A 21164-nucleotide genomic window follows, 5' to 3' on the forward strand; every position below is an offset into this window, starting at 1 on the left:
TGCTAAAAAGAACATTATGTTGTGTATTTGGTGTAATGCAATGCGTTTATGCCATTTAAGGTTCAAAAAACACATTATTTTCCATATAATGCACATTATTGTTTCTCCTCTATGCCCCGCCTTTCTGAAACTCGTCGATTTTTACAAAGCTCATCGTTCTAAAAAAGTGAGGTGTGCTCTGATTGGCCAGCTATCCAGTGCATTGTGATTGGCCGAATACCTCAAGCGTGTGACGGAAATGTTACGCCCCATAACATACTGTGATGCCGTTTCCCAGCAGGACGAGACTCAGTCCAGCTGCTCCGCTCATGCACATCCCATCATCAGTTCTCTTTTAGCAGTTCAGTCAATGTACTGTTAGGAGTAACTGAATAACTCGGGATACTGGTTTATTTCGCGTCAGTGGGAGTGTCAGGCACATTTATAAACCGAATAACTTAAGTAATTTGTGGATTAGTGTGTACTGGAGAAGCGAACCGTTTCAGTTCGATTTGGTGAACTGGTTCGACCGGTTCACTAAGAAGATCCGGTTAAATAGAACGATTGGTTCGCGATCCGGACATCACTAGACAAGACAAAACCAAGAAAACCCATTACAAACGAGGCATTTGTTGCATCCAGTGGGGACATAATTACTGATTATAATGACTTATACTGTCTTTTTACGCGTTGCGTTGTGTATCACGCTGCGTAAACATAAAACCATGTCTGCATTTGTGATCGGAGAAACAACAAACAACAAGCCTACTCTACACTGCTCAAAACTCGCCGTTTGAATCATCAGATGCAAATTATTTAAATATTAAAAAAACTTACTTACAGGCTGAGTCAGAAGTGCCAGACTGTCCTTGCAAAGCTAGAACTGCCCAACTTTATAGAAACAACCTTTGTGCCACAGACGCATAGTAGGCTACTGGTTCAGGAAACAGTCCTCATCCATCCTCCATAAAATGCACATCTGAATATTTGGGTTGAAGTGTTCTGGAGCAGTGTTGTAAATACAACTTAACCACTGATTTCTAGTTGTGTCCTCTTTTGGAAGACCAAACAAAGTAGTTTCGCTTTTACAACTCCACAACATGGCAGCGGCGGCAACAGTGAGAATAAAAGTTACGCCTTCTTTCTTTGCGTGAACATTTGGGCGGCGTGATGCAAATCTTCCCACATTGTGAAGTAGACATGTGGGGGCGTGTTAGAACGAGCCATTTTAGGTAGGTGTGGCTGACTCTTAACTTTTATAAAGAATAACTCTTTGGATTTGAGACTTTAGTCTTTGCGACTTTACAGATCTTCTTTATGCACCAAGAGCTTGTAACACTCCAAAGAGAAAGGAAAAATTGAAATCGCATCATATGACCCCTTTAATGGCTAGGTACATTTTACGCTTAATTATGAGTGTGTGTCTGAGCGAGGGACACAGAACATCCTGTCTTTCAGCATCTTCCGTCTGCTGACTGAAAGCACCAGACAGACAAGCACTCACAAACACTTACACACACATATATATATATATATATGTCGAGGGAGGTTGAGTAACTACACAGTCTGTGACCTTCCCTCAGCAAGCAGCAGAGAAAGAGGAAGTTCCTTCACCCCACCCAGAGACAGAGAGAGTGAGAGAGAGACTGTCAGACTACTTTTCACAGATGAGGAACAGTAAGATCTGTAAATAACTCAGCAAAAAACAAAACAGCTCTGTCACAATCACACAGAATATGCATCCAGACAGCAACACACCGTATATAAACGCAAAACAAACTGTTATGTCTACATCTCTTGCATGTGGAATCCTTAGGCCAGATACATGCTTCTTATGCAAGGTTGCAAATGCATATCTATATTTTTAAAAATAAATTACTATTTTTATTAAGAATGAATTAAACTGACAGTAAAGCAAACAAAAATCTATTTTAAAATTATTTTGGACTTTTAATTTTCAAAGAATTCTGAAAAAAATATCCCAATTTCCACAAAAGTTTTTAGCAGCACAACTTTTTTCAACATTGATAATGATAAGAAATGTTTCTAAAGCACCTAATCAGCATTTTAGCTTGATTTCTGAAGGATCATGTTACACTGAAGATTGGAGTAATGGCTGCTAAAAAATTGGCTTTGCCATCACATGAATTAATTGCATTTTACAATATATTAGAAAACTGTTTTTACTTGAGCATAGGAGACATTTCAAAACCATTCAAAGTTATTTCCGACCCCCTTGACACAATATGAAATCAAACTAGCATATCTACAAGTATTTGCATAGAGTTGGATCGATTACATTTCAGGCCTCAGTCTTATTCTACAAACATCTTAGCGGCAAATGAAATTGTGTGGAGGCCATTATGAAGTCATCAATATCAAATCGCCGACTCTTCCTGGAATACACAGAATCTCCCTCTCTCTAGATGGATATACAGATATATTCCACTTCCGTTTCCAGACGGTTTGAGAGTGTTCCCTCTTGTGTGTGGTGAGAGGCAGGAAAGCTCTTGAGAGGAATAAAAAGCCTGCTGTGGGGGGTCTGATAATGTGAGAATGCAGAGAGCTCCGGGACATTTTGGTCTCACTTGAGACCGAGGGAAACAGCTCGATGTTAACGAGGCAACGTCATTCACCGTAAGGACCCATTCAATCGGCAAAGCACTTATGACACACATCGTCGGTGCAAAAAGAGACAGAAAATGGCAAATGTGTGCAAACACGCTGGAGCGCGGGCCTAGGTTTACATTCTCTCACTCCACTTTACAGGGAAAGTAACTGGGTGAGAGCTGGTGGGTGGGGGAGGTGGTGGAGGGCTGATCACAGAGAGATGGGAGGGCGGAGATGTTGGTGAATGCACCTCTTTGTTGGTTCATATATTCCGTTTCCACCACAATACTCCAATCCCTGCATCATCAGCTCCATTCAGGGAAAACAGTTCATGCAAATGACCAGGCCTGCCATTCATTGAGTGTTTGTGTTTGTGTTTGTGTGTGTGTGTGTGTATTGGAGGGGGGCACACTACTAAAAAACTTTTCCTCTAATCCTCTACCTCACAAACAGGAGCCTGTCTGCTGCAAGAGTCAAGCATTAGAGCCCCAAGGGTAAGAAGAGCCGCCACACATGCGAGTAACCCGAGACTGGAGACAACCCAAAGCAGATAAACATAAAACAACCTGCCTGAGACTGCTTTATTGGATTATTCCTTCTAAAAATACCCCAAAATGAACTTTATGATGCATATTTAAGTTAAGCAGCAAACAGCTCAGAGAGCATGATGTTTTCCCTCAGCAGTCCCATGATTAAACCCTCAATGGCCCGATCATTAAAAACACATCCACTGTCAAGTACCTGTGATAGCTAAACGACCCATTTCGGAATTACCATAACATGACGCCGTTGCCGTGGGACATGTGGAAGTCATGCTGGGCTCGAGAGAGACAGATGGAGGAACGAGATGATAAAAAACAAGCACTAGACAGAGAGAGGGAGAGAGAGAGAGCTGAAAACTAAGCGCCCTGGCCTTTAATGGCTCTTAATGATTGTTTGTTTACACACTAAGCACTGTATCTACAGTAAAGGCCAATGGGACAGAGGTCATGACACTGAGGGTTAGTTACTGGTCAATTAAATACAGCATGTGGAAAGCGCCAAGAAATGCTATCTGTGATTTTTTGCACTGGTCTGCTCAAGTTAAATATTTCATGCCATTAAATTTAGGCCACTGTGACGGCTACTCTATCTCAACGTCCGCCCGCAAAATCCACATCTCACCCCTCTCCCGGATATCAGGTTGTAACATTTGGACTGGGAAACCAATATCATGATAGTCTCTGGAGTCTGAAGACTGGGTCACCAAAGAACTGACACTCTTGGCCCCTTTCCAAGTGCTCATCTAAGGAGGGAAGCTGACACTACTTGGAATATGCCAACGCAAAACCTAAGACATACAAATTTCACCTTGGTGGTGTGGCTTAGCGCTTTAAACCTCTAGTCTGCCAAATTTAAGATTGTTGCTTTAATACCAGCAGAGGTTATTCATGGACATCACCACAGTGCCCCAGAGCACTTAACCTCAGGTTGTGCCAAGGGGACTGTCCCTATAAGAAGTGCACTGTACATCTGCCAAATAACTACTTACTGTTGAGTCTGAAACCAAGAAATGCTATCTGTGATTTTTTGCACTGGTCTGCTCAAGTTAAATATTTCATGTCATTAAATTTAGGCCACTGTGACGGCTACTCTATCTCAACGTCCGCCCGCAAAATCCACATCTCACCCCTCTCCCGGATATCAGGTTGTAACATTTGGACTGCGAAACCCATATCTTGATAGTCTCTGGAGTCTGAAGACTGGGTCACCAAAGAACTGACACTCTTGGCCCCTTTCCAAGTGCTCATCTAAGGAGGGAAGCTGACACTACTTGGAATATGCCAACGCAAAACCTAAGACATACAAATTTCACCTTGGTGGTGTGGCTTAGCGCTTTAAACCTCTAGTCTGCCAAATTTAAGATTGTTGCTTTAATACCAGCAGAGGTTATTCATGGACATCACCACAGTGCCCCAGAGCACTTAACCTCAGGTTGTGCCAAGGGGACTGTCCCTATAAGAAGTGCACTGTACATCTGCCAAATAACTACTTACTGTTGAGTCTGAAGTTTGTGTCATCAAAGAACTGACACCCTTGGCTTTTCTCCAAGCATTCATCTGAAGACGACTATGGCAAGCCATTTTAACAATATCTATTTTTCTGCTTCTGATACTTTTTTTGGACTACTAATAAGTAATCCAAAAAGGAGTAGAATATTTTCAATTTCTCTAATTGCTTACATCACAAGTTTCGAGTTTGCTTTTTTTAATTGCAAGATGCAATGACTAGTCAGAATGTCTAGTAAATGAGAATGATCCAACTAATTCTATGAAAATTGTCACAGATACTAGTAGCTGAACTATTTCTAGTAAGCCAAAATTAATATGGATACATAGTGAAACTGAAATAGGTGCCAGTATAAATGGGAAAAGGAATAGTTGGCATCTGAAGCAAAAATGCTTGCCACTGCTGAGAAGTACTAGTTTGCAATGAATAATAGGCACCATTACAAAATGTATAGAATGAAAAGTTAATGAAATTGGAAAAGATGGTAGTCGTTATTGGCTTACTACTAGAGCAGAAACTAGTAGTAACACAGGCACTAGTTAGTTTAAAGAGATGAAACGGCTTGTCATGGACATCTGACACTTGCAGTACACTAGAAGAAAACGTAAACAGTTTTAACTTAAACACCCTGATGCAGCGCAAAATGCAACAAACTGGCTCACCCGTGATGCTTTCCGCTTGTATTTATTGGCGAAGTCAAATTTCTCCTTAATGTCATCTAGGAGATGCTCCAGACGTGCTTTCTCCTCTTTCCCCGTGTAATCCGGGCTCAGGAGGACATACGCCCTCCAGTTGGCCGAGTCAAAGCCCCAATGGCAAGTCCTGTTCTCCAGCGATTTGTGACTGTGCACCACGAATTTCTGGGTCGGGTACATGAACCTGCAGTCCATGCACTGGATGCAGGGCGCGTTGGGACTCGTGTAGAGCTCCGGGACCAGCAGACCCTTACACTTCCCGAAGCACTCGTGATAGATCTTGAAGCTCTTCTCGCTGAGCTCCAGCTCGATGGAGCCGTACAGCTCCTTCTTGGAGTGCGGCGGGTACGTCCCCCCGTAGATGAGCGCGTTGCACAGGCGCTCCGCGTCCGTCTTGGTGATGAGTCCGCAGGAGGGCGCGGAGAACGGCAGGATGCCCATCACCTTCAGGATCTCCAGCTGGTCGGCGGTGCAGCGCGAGCAGTAGATGTGCAGGTCGTCGCACACCGAGTTGATCTGCTGGAGCGAGAAATCCCGCAGCACCGTGTTGAGGATCTGCGGCAGGCACAGGCGCTTTTCGCCGCCCACCACGAAGCACGAGATCGTCTCGCCCTCCAGGACCGTCTCGCACCTCTCGGTGGAGCGGTCAGACGGGATGAAGAGCGGCCCGGGCATCACCGGAGGAGGCTGCATGGGGGGGAGGTGCAGCACGGGCTCCGGGACGTCTTTGCCGTCCTTTTTGAAGAGCAGGTCGTGTTGCCATCTGGCCGAGAATGCGGCCGGTCCGCCGAGAGAGCTCATGGAGCTCAGGTGAAACTGTTTGAGAGTTTGTTGCAGTCCCGGGTGAGGCTGGAAACTCTGTCGCGTTACTGTTTCCATGTTTCGCGCACCGCGTTGTCGTTGAAACCGAGCTTCTGGCAAGAAATACGACTCAAAGGTCCTGGGTCCGCGTCTGGAAATCCAAGTCTGTGAAAACAAGCAGAAGAAGGCCGACAGGGCTTCATCAAATCCCCGCTCAGACGAAGGTTTCCACCGGCGCGTCTTCTTCCCCTGCAGCGGGCTCTCTCCTGTCCATATCCACAGACAGACGCGTACAGAAAACTCAAGTGTAACACAAGCAAAAGCGCGCAAGTTGCAGCAAAACTATCCCACGGGGGAGCCGAACTTGTCCCACGTCAAATTCAGGAGTCGAATACACAATCCGCCAACTTTAAATCCGTATTTTTCCTTGCGAGTAGAGATCGCTGCAGCCGGACACGGCGCGTCGCCTCCACTCCTCTGCCCCTGCAGTTCAGTATGACTGAGTCAGTGAGCACAGTCTCGCTCGCTCTCCCCCTCTCTCTCTCGCTCAGTGTTTGTGTGTGTCTGGCTCAGTCATTGAATCCCAGCCAAGAATGTGACTGACTCCGTCCGCAGGCTGTGGCTCTTCCAAGAACCAGCCTTCACTCCCCACTGCTGTAGAGAGACAGTCACTGTACTTATAATATTACTATTTATATTTGTAAACACCTGATCTTTTTATTATTAATGTTTTATTTGTAAACTTTACTTTATTCATAGTAATTTATCACACTAATCTGTTATTTAATTAATTCATTATATTTATTTATGTAATTAAACTTTGATTTATTAGATGCTATTTATTTAATTTATGGACACAGCTTTACTGGCATGACTGTCATCATTTTCAATACTGTCAAAGTCTACAAAGTTCTTAAAATAGACAACACAAAAAATAAATAGGCGAGGTAAACAAATATATGAAATGATGGGAATAAAACAAAGTGACACAGTTTAACAAAACAGCTTAATCTGCTCTGTTATTGTATACTATTTATTAAATTACCTGTCTTCTCAATTTACAATATTGTTAGTTTACTGTTATTGATATTTTGAATAATAAGAGCAGTGGGGGGAGTGAATGTACAGCGCTCTCTTCCACCTTCAATACCACGACTGAGGTGCCCTTGAGCAAGGCACCGAGCCCCCAACAGCTCCCCGGGTGCCGCAGCAAAAAAATGGCTGCCCACTGCTCCGGGTGCGTGTTCACTGCTGTGTGTGTGCACTTTGGATGGGATAAATGCAGAGCACTAATTCCGAGTATGGGTCACCATACTTGGCCACATGTTACTTTCACTTTCACTTTTTTTAATACATAGTGCAGATGTATAGGTTTTACCATAAGTATATTAAATTGAAAATGAAGACCCATCATTATGGTATATCAGCATTTTTGTTTCCATCAACTTAAACCATTTTGCTATTTCAATTCTACCATTTCTAGGATTTCAGCTATTTTTTCTTAGTCAATAATTAAATTTAAATCACACATCACAGGTTGTCACGGTGGCACCCATTTTATTTTTACTTAAAATAAGCCTGCAATTAAGCCTCAAACAGTTTGTAAAACTGTACATTTGTACAATGAACATTTTAAATGAAAGTCTGAGGGGGGAGGAAATAAGAGCATTTTGCAGGCAGGGTAGTATGTTGAATCAGTGGGTTGATGGGTGGAGTCTAAAACAGATGCTCTAATTTAGACTGACTGCGGTCTGAGTTTGTAAGCTTTGGTTTTCCTGAGACTTCTAGACTGAAATGAGTACAGCAGACTGAACTGGGAAAGTACTGGGACTACATGGCTAATAAACACACACGTTGTTTCACTATATTTGTATGATATGATAAACCAACTGTAATGTTTTGCCAATAATAGCCTGTCAAGCACATCAAACAATAATAACATCACTCAATTACATCATCATTCTCCTCATAATTATGTTTTCATTGTAAATTGATGTCAGTTATCTAAAACAATATTCAGTGCCACTATTACAACATCTTGGGTTTATGTCACGCAGACATTCAGCACTATTAATCTGCTAACTTTATGTGAATAATACTGTGACCTATATATTCACCTCTTATTTTTAAATCAGTATATGTATGGGTGTTATGACTGTTTGTAAATGGTAATGGGACATATTTCATTCACATTTCCTGTCACACTACAGTGCTGTACATATGCCAATGATTTATTAATAATTCTCTTTAGATTGAGTCCAACGCAAGCATGGGGTCAGTGTAATCTGTTGCAGTAGCTCCCTCTAGCTCCAAGGGGATGTTACTGCAGGTAGATCACAATGGGACAAATGGCCTTGATGCATTGCATCAATTCAACCATTTGCAGAAAAGGTGCAAAATTAGAGAGAGAAAAAATACATTTCAGTCTCTCAAATATAATATAATAATGCACAGGTCAAGATACTTCAGTCTTCAGTGTAAAATTAATTTCACATGTCCCGCTATGAAAACAAGATTCAATAAAACTGTATGTGTATAAATAACATTTTATCTGCATTCACTTTGAGCCAAATGTGTTACCAGTTCTTAATTTCTATACACTGAAAAAAGATTGGTGTAGAAACAATTTTCACTCAGAAATTGTTATTAAAATTCACAATTAATTACAAAAACAGCACTGAAATCGTATTTCTTGTAAAACATACTCCAGTAATTTTTTTTATGTTAATGTTAAATGTTTTATTTACAACTTCAAATTTATCTTTTTTTTATATTTTTACATTGTAGCTTTAGTTTTCCATAAAAGTCTAGAAGCGATCTGATCTTACATCTTCATGATAATGTGATGAGAGAAGGGAATTTCTTTTTAACAGTGCCTTAGATTCCTTCTTTCAAAAGTTTTATTTGGATTTGCGTCATGGATTTTGGAAAAGCCCTGCAAGCTTGACCAAAATATGATCATTAAGTCTCTGCTGTCTCTCACATTTTTGCACATATATGGAAATATATTCAAATGGGTGGTGTGAACAAACTGCTGACCGAAACTCTTTTTGGATGAGTTTTTTTTTGTTTTTTTTTTGTGCGGCCTGTTTCAAAATGCCAAATATTACTCATCCATCATAATGGAGGCACAATCAAAAAATGAATAACATCATAAACAAACTCTTTTCATCCCATTAAGGCTGCTCGCTTTAGACATTTCAGTATTTCTGTCCTTAAAAAAATTATTTTTGTTGGCTACCAACACTAGTTAGAGTGAGAGCAGCACACAAGCTTTATTTAGACAGCCGTAAATAGCAGAAGAGTAGAAAAAAAAACTATTTATGAAGCTGAGATAGAAATCCACTTTGTGACTATAACAACTGGTTTTTATAAACCAGACCCCTAAAATGCAAATGCATTGGGATTGGTTGTCTTTTGTGTAGGCGTCATGACATGTCTGCAGTAATTACATTGCAGAAGAGTCAATTACCTATTTAAATTTATGCAGCAATAATTTAAATGGCAGCCGCATTACGAATGTTTGCTTTCATGCACTGGTAACAGTGTGGGAATCAGTGAATCAGACTTGCTAATTCATTTATTTTATTTAAAATAAAAATCCAACACACTTGTTTACTCTGAAAGAGATGGACAAAAATGGAACAAAAAAGTGTGAATAATGATATTTGATTTGGTAGGTTGCAATTAAAAGGTTATGAACTGCACTGAGAGCGGTTTAAGAGAGATTTGGTGTGTGGTTGTTGTTGACAGCCAGTTTTCTCTGCCCAAGCTACACCACCACCCTCTTAACAAACAGGATCAAAATATATCTGGTAGGCTCAGATAAGAAGAAACCAAAGATAAGTGCTGCATTACTGCCATTTATTCAGCTTTTAAGAAGCAGAATTATATGCAGTGATACATGCTAATGTTTTGTAAAAACACAGATTAGTGGTGGGCATAAGTCTCTCTTTCTCAGCACTGCCAGTGCAACCTGTGCCAGCTGTCTGACAAGTCAAACCCATCAGAGCCGTGACCTTTTTGAGAAAGGGCAGACCTGCAGCTTAATCATTCTGGTGAGAGGCCATGCCCACATCTCTCCCCGGAGCCGGAGACGCAACTCCTCCGGTTACATACTGGCAGCATGGCAGGGCAGAGGTTTGGTAACAGATACCGGCTGAGAAGATCTCTGTCAGACACATTTTGTGAACAGTGTCTTAGGTGATGTCTTTTTGTATTTGTTTTTGTAAAAGTTAGATAATACTTCCTACTAACTCAGCTTAATATGCAACTTCAGGCAAGCAAATTATGTGGCTTTGTTGTGCTGTCAAAACATTGCTAAAATTGCTAACGCTACCAATGCAGAGTTTGGTGGTGTGAAAAATTACATAATCATGTCTCCATATGTGATGACGTAAAAAGAACCAATGAATCTGCTATTTGAGATGATTCATTGAAACAAATCATTCAAAACAGTCAATTCGCCACAATGATGCAGACTGCCACAGCAACATGGCACAAATAACGGCTGAGCTATTGAGTTAGCGAACCAATAGACTTAGTCAGGTTAGATTGCATATAGCGTGGATGAAAATGAGGCTGTGAGGGATAGACTTACAGTCTTTACAATGACATCCACTGTATAAAGGTCATAGATCATGTCATTTTCACAGCTTACAACTTCCAAAACTGTTATGGAGTTTTAGTCTATTAAAGAAACAATCGGTATGTCTGTGGCAGAAAAGGAGAGTGTTCAGGAAACCTGTTATTAATTGTGAAATTCCATTTGGAGGCACTAGTGATGCAAAAAACATATATACACTTCCCTTTTAAATTTCACCCAAAAATGAAAATTCTGTTATTGTACACTCTACAAAAGCACAACAATTCTGTTCATTTAAACTTGGAAGCGCTGCAGGGATGATATAGTTTTATAGGCCAAAATCTGGAAATGAGTTGGCATTTTAGCATTTCCAATTCCACCATCAAAAAGTCAAAGGGTTTTTTGAAAAGGTTCTTGGTTAAATGCATGAAATATCGTCTGTGGTGAACACAAGCTCAAGATATTTTCACATTTTAGTCTATGACATAAAATAAATCAGTAATTCCTCCTTGTGTTTTTTAAATAGCTTTTACTCTTCTTGAAAAAGACGGTTGCTAACAAATGCATAAATTAAAATTCAGCATGCCAAACAAATTCATCTACTCACTAGTCTGCTTTCACCGCCTCATTGTGTTTATAATCACACTCTTGAAAACTATTCAAATAATTTTTTTTTTAATAAAGACTGACAGTGTTATTGAAAGCTTAATGGTGGTGATGTTTCTGAAGATTTTCATAATGAACAAAGCATGTATGAATCAAATCGTTTTTGGTCACAGAGCTTATTTTCTGCATCATCCAAAAGCCAAAGAGAAAAAAGTCATATTGGGTTTTCGTCAGGGAACTTCCAGGTTGATCTACAAAAAACAATCACTGCAGCTCTATTCAGATCAATATAATAATTTCACAGCAGTGATAAACGGTGTGCAAATAGCCCCACAGCAATACAAAGTCATGTATGAAGCAAATGGACATAATTCTCACAAATGGCAATTGATACAGATACGTTGCATGGCATAATTTAGTTAATCACGTCAAAAAAAAAAAAAGCATAGTCTATACATCACCCTGCAAACATCAAATAAGTAGCCTATTACAGATTTGACATATCATAACTAAAATATATTGAAAAAGAGACCTCTGAGAATTCCTAAATTAGATTTTCAGGGGATCTCATGTGACATTCAGGGAATTTCAGTTTTCCAACACCGTGGATTTGTCAAAAAAGCTAGACCAAATTAAACATCTTCTCCAGCACATTAGCCATTCTTTAATCTCATCTCTCTCTTTCCTTTTCTCCTTTTGCCCCCTCACACTTCTTCCACAGTGCATTGAGAAAGCTTGCTTTTGGAAGGACTTGGGCAGCGCCCGCTATTTTTACATTTTTCATCATTCATCAGGCAACCATGGCGACGGCTCACAACATTGCCTCACACAAGTCCTAATGACATAAGCGCTCTTTCCTGGATGCCGTCTCCCCAGCTCCATCCCTGAACAGACTTACTCAAAACTCATCTGCTATTGTACTCTCTTACTGTGTGGCTATGGAACCATCAGTGTCAGCATTAGAACCTTCTGGAATTCTCATCCAGAGGAGAGAAACGGTTCCAAACCTTGCCTCAGCCTCTCCAGAGCTCAGAGGCTGAGGCACCTCGTATGGACCATTTATTTCGGTGGTGGCCACCAGAAACCACCTCTTAGTTTTTTCCCCCCTCCATATGTTCCTTCATAATGCATGTTATGACGTTGAGAGTATGCATTCGTGGGTTTCTTCCATCCCTGCATAATCACCGAACGGTTATTTCCAGTTATAGCCCATTCAAGTTATAGTGTAGGCTATCTTTTATCCCAATATCATCCCAATACTATCAATTTGAATCTGATAAATTTGTCAACCAGGATAGATTATTTTATTCTCAAAGAGAGAAGATTCCTAGAGCAAACAATTAACAACAAAAAAAAACGGAAGTTATTCTAACTGTTGATTATTTGCAACCTTCTCACTAAAGTGTCCAAACTCGGTCCTGGAGGGCCGGTGTCCTGAAGAGTTTAGCTCCAACCCCAATTAAACACACCTGAAGCAGCTAATCAAGCTCTTACTAGGCATACTAGAAACTTAAAGGCAGGTGTGTTGAGGCAAGTTGGAGCTAAACTCTGCAGGACCGAGTTTGGGCACCCCTGCACTAAATCATTTTTATCATTTTGTTGACATATAATATTGTTTAAGCAACAACACACACACACACACACATACATACATACAATACTAATAATTATTTGCATTTTTACATTTGCATACCAACACTGCAATCAGGTATAAATTTGAGAGAAGACGACGATGAATACCACTGTCTGCATGTATGTGTATGGATGGATGCTTTGAAAACATTAGGCTACACCAATAAAGAAGTAGCCTAATAACAACTGAATAAATGAATTAATAAACATAAGCATTTCCTCAAGCACATTAGTAAGCCCAACGTACATCTTTTATTTTAAAAACCAATAAACAATGCAAACTCCATGGCGTACATTTCAGCAACGAACTTTCATTCGAACTGCGCAATCAGTGCGCAGCTTTAACGCCCAAAAAAACTTTTGTGATCAAACACGGAAGTAGTTCAAAGAAACTCCCGCGTAGTTTTCATTGTTTGGATAAGCCATGTGCGTTTGATGGAGATGCAGTGCGTTTACAACCGAATGACTGCGATGTCTAAACTAAAGAGGAAGAAATCAGCGATTGAGGAGAGCAGATGCGAGCAGCAGACGACGATCAAGAAGTCCAAAGGTAGTCTGAGTGCAGAACAGGACAGCAGCTGCAGCAAAACATCTAACGTTACAGGCAGGTACGAAGTCTAATGTCACGGCAGTTCATACTCAACGAACGAAGCTCTCTTCATACTGTAATATAATATACATTTCTGTAACATATTGTAACGCTATTTTGACTGAATATTATTTTCTGTTGAATCCTGCAGGGCGAGATGGTGGGAGAGTTCTGAATTAAGTGATGTGGAGAGACTCTGGGCTCTTACCTTGAGGGCTTTTTGCCCAGCCCTGCAGTCTGATCAGGAAGAATGTATTCCACAGCTCCCCCCACCTTCATCCACGGTAGTAGATCAGCTTATCATCAATGGTTATCATGGAAGAGGGAGGGGCTCTGTGTTTGTAGATCTGTTTGGAGTAGTTACAAGGTTCAACATGCCGTATTTAATATATGTTGTAGTATTTATTGAGTCTCATGCATGACCCTATTTCATGTAGTATGAATAATTCCTGCATTTTGTCCTGAAACGGATGTTAGATGCAAATCGACACTGTAAGTCTAGAGATTATACCGTCACATCCTAAACACTTCATTCCCTTCACCAAAATGTCACTTATGAGTTACCAATAATATATCACTGTCTTTAAAAGCAGGACCCACCCTCTAACTCTGAGACCTTGAATCTCAGATTTTCCTCTGTACTGGGAAAAGTAGGCTCAATGTTATTTTCCATGGAGATGAGAGGATGGACAGTACTGAATTGTCCTTTCCAGAATTGGCAACAAGGCTGTGGTGTGTTGTCCTGGGCAACATGTTTATTTAATAAATGACATTTTCCATGAAATAGGTCCACTTTGGTGTCTCATTACTTAAAAACACAACAAATTACATTTGAGGTACAAATCCCAAACCGTTAAAATCATAAAGCAATATCAAAATTTTATTTTAAAATATTTAATTAATTCTGTTGATTGTATTTCATTTGATTTTATGGACATCAAATAAAATTTACATTTTAAATGATATTTTATGGAAAACAAATATTTATTAGAAATTATTTCGTTTTAAATTGGACATTTTGGTATCAGGTTTACAAAAATTATATTTTATATTCAGTTTTTCTATATAAATATATAATATGTAGTTTAATCTCCTGATGGTGACAATCAATATTTTCTGAAGGTAAATAAGCACTTCCTGTCATTGACCTTTTTAATAGTATTTCTTTAGTAATTCTATGTAATAATTTGTTCCCTTTAAATAATAATTTGTTGCCAAATAAACATAATTGCCTTAGCGTTTATCTTTAAAAATGTATACAATGTTAAAAAACAAAACAAATGAATGTCTCTTCTTTTTTTTGTTGACAAATATGCAAATATAAGGGTTTTCTGGCATAAGTTGTTTTTCACGGTCTCTCTGTCAAATGTCAGTTTGTGTTTAGGTGTGTTTGCTGTCATGACTTCATACTTTATTTGGCTGTTCTTCAGTGTTGACAAATATGCAAATATAAGGGTTTTCTGGCATAAGTTGTTTTTCACGGTCTCTCTGTCAAATGTCAGTTTGTGTTTAGATGTGTTTGCTGTCATGACTTCATACTTTATTTGGCTGTTCTTCAGAACCACTAACAAAGCTGGTATCCAAACAGCACATTTTGTGTAAAATGTGTATATTATGTTGCTAAAGGAAGCATCTCATTTAATTTAGCTTGATAATTTGTGTAATACAGTGTGATTCATCTCGATTTCTTCAGAAAACTCCTGTACAAAAAGTAAGTGATTGGAGGTGGTGCAGTGCAGATGAAGATGTTAATCCCCCTCCGGATTTGCCCGCTCCATCTTTCCTCAACAACCCACAACCAGTGAATGAGGTCAAGAACCCTTCACAACCTCCAGCAGCAGAGAACATGGGAGAATGTAGTCCACCAGCCATCGCTGATCAAGAGAATCATGCATCTTCACCTGATCAGGAGAGTGTGTCAGTATGTGATGTACAAACTGCTCAGCAGCGCCACCTAGAAGACAAAGTCAATTGCGTTGAGGGTCATGAATTGTCAGACGAACAGAGTGACAAATTTGACCAAGTGGGGAAAATATCAGAAACGTGTGAAGTTACAAGAGGGTTTGGAGCAGGATTGGATGTGGAATCTGGAGCAGGAAAGGGGGCAAAAGCAGGTGCAGGAGGATCTGGATCATGGTTAAGAACAATATCTGAAGCAGAAGGATTGGTATCAGGCATGAGAACAAAACAAGGAACAGGTGGATCTGGATCAGGGCAGAAAGCAAAATCTGGAGCAGGTCAGCGAGCAAAATCAGGAGTAAGAGGATCTGAATTGGTGCTGGGAGCAAAATCTGGAGTGGGATTAGATGCAGAATCTGGACCAGGGAAGGGGGTAAAAACAGGTGCAGGAGGATCTGGATCACAGCTAAGAACAATATCTGAAGCAGTTTCAAGCATGGGAACAAAACACGGAGCAAGTGGATCTGGATCAGGGCAGAGAGCAAAATCAGGGCTAGGAGGATTTGAGTCAGGGCTGGGAACAAATTCAAGAGAAAGTGGACCTGGATTGGGGCAGGGAACAAAATCTGGATTGAATTTGGGGAAAAAATCAGGGACAGAAGAATCTGGAGCAGCATCTGGATCAGGACTGGAAACAAAATTAATAGCAGAAGGATCCGGGACAGCATCTGGATCAGAACTGGGAACAACATCCGGAACAGAAGGATCTGGAGCAGCATCTGGATCAGGACTGGGAACTAAATTATTAGCAGAAGGATCCGGAACAGCATCTGGATCAGAACTGGGAACAACATCCGGAACAGAAGGATCTGGAGCAGCATCTGGATCAGGACTGGGAACTAAATTATTAGCAGAAGGATCCGGAACAGCATCTGGATCAGAAGGATCTGGAGCAGCATCTAGATCAGGACTGGAGTGCTGCCCAATGTGTCTGATGCCATTTCCTGCAGGGTGAGTGAACATTTCATATAAATAGGTAAAAAAATCCACAAAGTTGATTGATTTCACAATGCAGAACCAAATATGACAACAATATCAATAGCATGTAATGCTTCAACAACCCAAAATGTCACATTGCGTGACTGCCACGAAATATCCAATGCATAACATCTACAATATCCCAACATTCCTCAGTTTGGCATTGCTTTTGGCAGCTGAATGGCCAGCGAAGTTTGAGCAAATAATCCAATTAGAAATCGTTGTGAATAAAATTACACTTGTATTACAAAAGTTCTTTTTTCTTCTTCCCTCAAGTTCTCATTTCTCAGAAGCCCATTAAAAAGTCTCCGAATTCAGGTGTTTTGCAGAACAGCAACTCAAGTGAGGATGCAGGGGATGTGATCTGCTCTCGCTGTAGAGTAGATGCATGTTGTGGAACAGCAGAGAGTAGAAGACTGAGATCAGCTTTGGCACTAGAGATGTTTAGCTGACTCTTTAGGTAAAGCCAGAACATACATGCGCTCACTCTCATGAACCCCTTGGCAAAACCGCTTCACTAGGCTGTAAGATGAAGTGTTGGTGGATAGAATCATGCATTCTATCACCTCTTTCAAACGGCCAAAATAAAATTAGTCATTTGCTGGAGAAAGACATTTTATTTTCCCTAAAGGAAATGTATTTGAGTGTTTGCACCTTGGGTGCTTGTGGAGCGCTGCGAGATGGATATCACAGCCACGCTTATGTAACTCACTCCTGGATGTGATGTCATCGCTGCAGATGTAGAGCAGAGGATCCAGTTCAGATGGGATTTATATTCATTTGATGCTTTATGAACACTTGATTCTTTATTTTGATTGATGAGCATAGCAACGTTTAGCAGCTGTTTTTGTTGTTTTGTAGTATGAAATATGCAAAGTATTACACAACACATAACATTGAATTCTGGGACTTAAACAGTAATGCGGTAGTACAGTGATTGTTTCGGAAGGAAATACCCTGCTACTTTATGGCAAACAATTAAAAAATCAGTCTGCATTTTGAGAATTATGAGTTTTGTTATTTGGGTTGTTTAAATAGAATTACTTTTGGAAAGTTGATCAAAATCGGGCAAAGTTGACATCTTACAATGTAACATTTTCTTATATAATTACAAGATTTTTAGTTCTTGTTAATTGAGAGAGACTACATGGAATATTTGTACTTTTAATCTTTTTATATAAATTATTAATCTGTAGAGCAGAGGATCCAGTTCAGATGGGATTTATATTCATTTGATGCTTTATGAACACTTGATTCTTTATTTTGATTGATGAGCATAGCAACGTTTAGCAGCTGTTTTTGTTGTTTTGTAGTTTGAAATATGCAAAGTATTACACAACACATAACATTGAATTCTGGGACTTAAACAGTAATGCGGTAGTACAGTGATTGTTTCGGAAGGAAATACCCTGCTACTTTATGGCAAACAATTAAAAAATCAGTCTGCATTTTGAGAATTATGAGTTTTGTTATTTGGGTTGTTTAAATAGAATTACTTTTGGAAAGTTGATCAAAATCGGGCAAAGTTGACATCTTACAATGTAACATTTTCTTATATAATTACAAGATTTTTAGTTCTTGTTAATTGAGAGAGACTACATGGAATATTTGTACTTTTAATCTTTTTATATAAATTATTAATATAAAGATAAAGTACAAAAATTAGTTTTTGACACTGCAGATCCACTTACAGTATAATCTAATGTTATTTTAGAAATTCACAAATTTAAGTTAAGAGTTTAATGTTCATTGTTAATTCACATTTATTCGTAATACATAAACTAATGTTAATTTTGTAACACAGTAAGGTCTTATTTGTTAACATTGGTTAATGTATCAACTAACATGAACTTACAGTGAGCAATATTTTTTCCGACATTCAATAATCTAGAAATGCAATAGTTCCTTGTTTGTTCATGTTAGTTCAAAGTGCATTAAGCAGGTTTAAAAAAAATACAAGTTGTTAGTTGTACATTTTATTAGTAAATGTTGAAATTAACATTAAGACTAATAAATGCTGTAGAATTATTGTTTGTTCATTGTTAGTTCATGTTAACTAATTTTAACTACTGTTAACTTGAAATGTTAAAACATATGCAGAAATTAACTTGGACCTACATTAATAATTGTACAAAAATATATATTAATGCATACTTAATACGTAACCTATGAAAACAAATTGAACTTGATTGCAGATTCATATACTTTTTAAGCTAAAATCTTGATGTTGAATTAAAAAACTCAATGGAACCGTTATATATCCTGTAAATTCATATACCAGTGCTACAGGCTTTTATAGGTGTCATCTTTACCCAATGCCAACTTTCCAAAAAGGCTGTTTATGAATCTTTCTGCCCGTGAACTTTGGAGCACTTCTCAGAAAGAGGAAACACTATGTTGAAACATGGCGACTGTGAGTGTACTTAAAGAGAGGAGGAAGAGAAAGTCTAAGAAGGACAGTTATTCATCAAAACGGGTCAAAAAGTCACCAGATTCTTGCGAGGTCTGAGAGCAGCGCTCCTTCGGTGTGGTGGGCAGCACCGAACCTCGCAGAACAAGGCAGCACTTTGTTGCGAGCGCAGGGCTGGCGTGCGCCGCTGCCCGCTTTCTGCCCGCCATGTGTACATTGGCCAGACTGCAGAGCACAGCAGAACACAGGCGGCCCCGTGAGAGAGAGACACAATGAACGCTCTTGTCTAGGGAAAGACAGATAGAGAAACAGGCAGATATAGAGAGCGAGTTTCTGAGGGCGTCGATACGAGCTGAGGGCAAGACTGGTGAAGAGATGGAAATCTTGATGGAGGGAATCAGGGGTGGGTTGGCACGCGTAGATTCGCAGAATGGTTTTGCGGTTTGCTGCTGGGAAGCATCAAGCCGTCTGGGTTGGAAAAGGGATTAGAGAGGAAAGGGAACACAAATGCGACTAGAAATGAGTGGCATTTGGGGAGGAAGAAGGATCTGTCGGTCATTGGAAAGTCAAATTTGAGACCTGGTGGCCTTGCTGTTTATGTGTGCTTGTTAGCCGACGGCTTACTACAACAAACTATTCCTCGTGGATAACATAAGTAAATTACTATAAATGGAGTTATTCACTTTGCTGTATCTGCTACTATAAAATACTACAAAAAAGCCAGTGAAAAATCTTCAATCCTAGAAAAAGTGCATGAATTGTAACAGTGATGTTTTAGCAAATGCATATTAAGAATGGTTGGATACCAAGAGGAAATCTGATATGAGAAGCATAAATTATTGAAGCTTATCCAGATAAATGCTTTTTGAGTGATATCAGGGGATCAGATACCTTGTAAACAGCATCTCTACAGTCCAAAACTTACATCAACATGCATTATTCCCAAATTGTTTTTTGAGAGACAGTGAGGGATCAATAATTTATGACTCAAAAATCTTAATTTGCTTCCAAAACTGCTCATTGTGCAAGAGAGAAACAGTCTTGCTGTAGCACCCTTGTGTTTGGGTTTACAAACCACATATTACTGGAACGAACACTGATTTCTCTTTAGTTATTGCATGTTGGATTGTGTGCGTGTTTGTGTTGCTCACTATTGTTAAAAACGGGTTTTGTTTTTTTCAGGTTCACCCAAATGCAATGTGATGGTCATCTCGCACAATGTTTATCAGAGATGCATGAAGATATTATTTGGTGATGAGGAGGAAATTATTTTCGATACTTGTGTTTTCCTTTATGAGCTTGCAAAGTATTACTTTAATGTTTTGATTACTGTAAACAGAAGACCTGGAAAGGAATAGAAGATTTGCTGAAAATGTACTCGCCCTCAGGCCATCCAAGATGTAGATAAATTTTTTTCTTCATCTGAACAGATTTGGAGATATTTAGCCATAGGTCTATTGCTCATCAATGGATCCTCTGCAGCGAATGGGTGCCGTCAGAACGAGAGTCCAAACTGATAAAAACATCACAATAATCCACAAGTTTAAACACTCATTCTGACTGCACCCATTCGCTGAAGAGAATTGTGAGCAAGTGATGTAATGCTAAACTTCTCCAAATCTGTTGAGATGAAGAAACAAACTTGGATGGCCTTTTCACTTTTGGGTGAACTATTCCTTTAAATACTTATAACATATGATTGATAAATATGCATTGTGCAATAAAGACAGTGCTCTCTCACAGACCAGTGTTTTTCTTTTCTTTTTTTTCTCCACACCCAGAAATCATGAGACAGGAAATGTGAAGTCAGTACAATGAACATTTACTGATTTACAGTTGTTATCTAAGATGCTTAAGACGTAATTTCATAAAACCAAAGACATGTTCACATCTCTCTCTCCCACCCTCAGCCCACAGAAACTCTACTAGAGCTTTCATTTACAATCATTTATAAAACAAACACTTCAAATATAAACTCTGTTGAGATGAAGAAACAAACTTGGATGGCCTTTTCACTTTTGGGTGAACTATTCCTTTAAATACTTATAACATATGATTGATAAATATGCATTGTGCAATAAAGACAGTGCTCTCTCACAGACCAGTGTTTTTCTTTTCTTTTTTTTTCTCCACACCCAGAAATCATGAGACAGGAAATGTGAAGTCAGTACAATGAACATTTACTGATTTACAGTTGTTATCTAAGATGCTTAAGACGTAATTTCATAAAACCAAAGACATGTTCACATCTCTCTCTCCCACCCTCAGCCC

At 39.4% G+C, this 21164-nt stretch overlaps 2 protein-coding genes across 2 annotated transcripts in view; one reads left to right on the forward strand and one right to left on the reverse strand.

Moving 5' to 3' along the window:
* LOC107599811 (ski oncogene-like) overlaps positions 1-6670 on the reverse strand; it is a 73456-nt gene extending 66786 nt beyond the window's left edge. The window contains exon 1 of the mRNA XM_016291501.1: positions 5301-6670. Within this exon, the coding sequence (XP_016146987.1) occupies positions 5301-6212 (912 nt within the window). The 5' untranslated portion in view covers positions 6213-6670. The remainder of the gene's footprint in view (positions 1-5300) is intronic.
* A 6666-nt stretch (positions 6671-13336) lies between these two features.
* On the forward strand, positions 13337-20308 carry LOC107599812 (fibroin heavy chain). The gene is made up of 4 exons (XM_016291502.1): positions 13337-13565; positions 13698-13830; positions 15240-16456; positions 20076-20308. The coding sequence occupies exons 1-4, from the start codon at positions 13393-13395 to the stop codon at positions 20146-20148; spliced, it is 1596 nt and encodes a 531-aa protein (XP_016146988.1). The 5' UTR covers positions 13337-13392; the 3' UTR covers positions 20149-20308.
* The last annotated feature ends 856 nt before the right edge of the window (positions 20309-21164 follow it).

The sequence above is a fragment of the Sinocyclocheilus grahami genome, unplaced genomic scaffold (assembly GCF_001515645.1).
Source record: "Sinocyclocheilus grahami isolate Dianchi unplaced genomic scaffold, SAMN03320097.WGS_v1.1 scaffold272.1, whole genome shotgun sequence".
Classification (NCBI taxonomy): domain Eukaryota; kingdom Metazoa; phylum Chordata; class Actinopteri; order Cypriniformes; family Cyprinidae; genus Sinocyclocheilus; species Sinocyclocheilus grahami.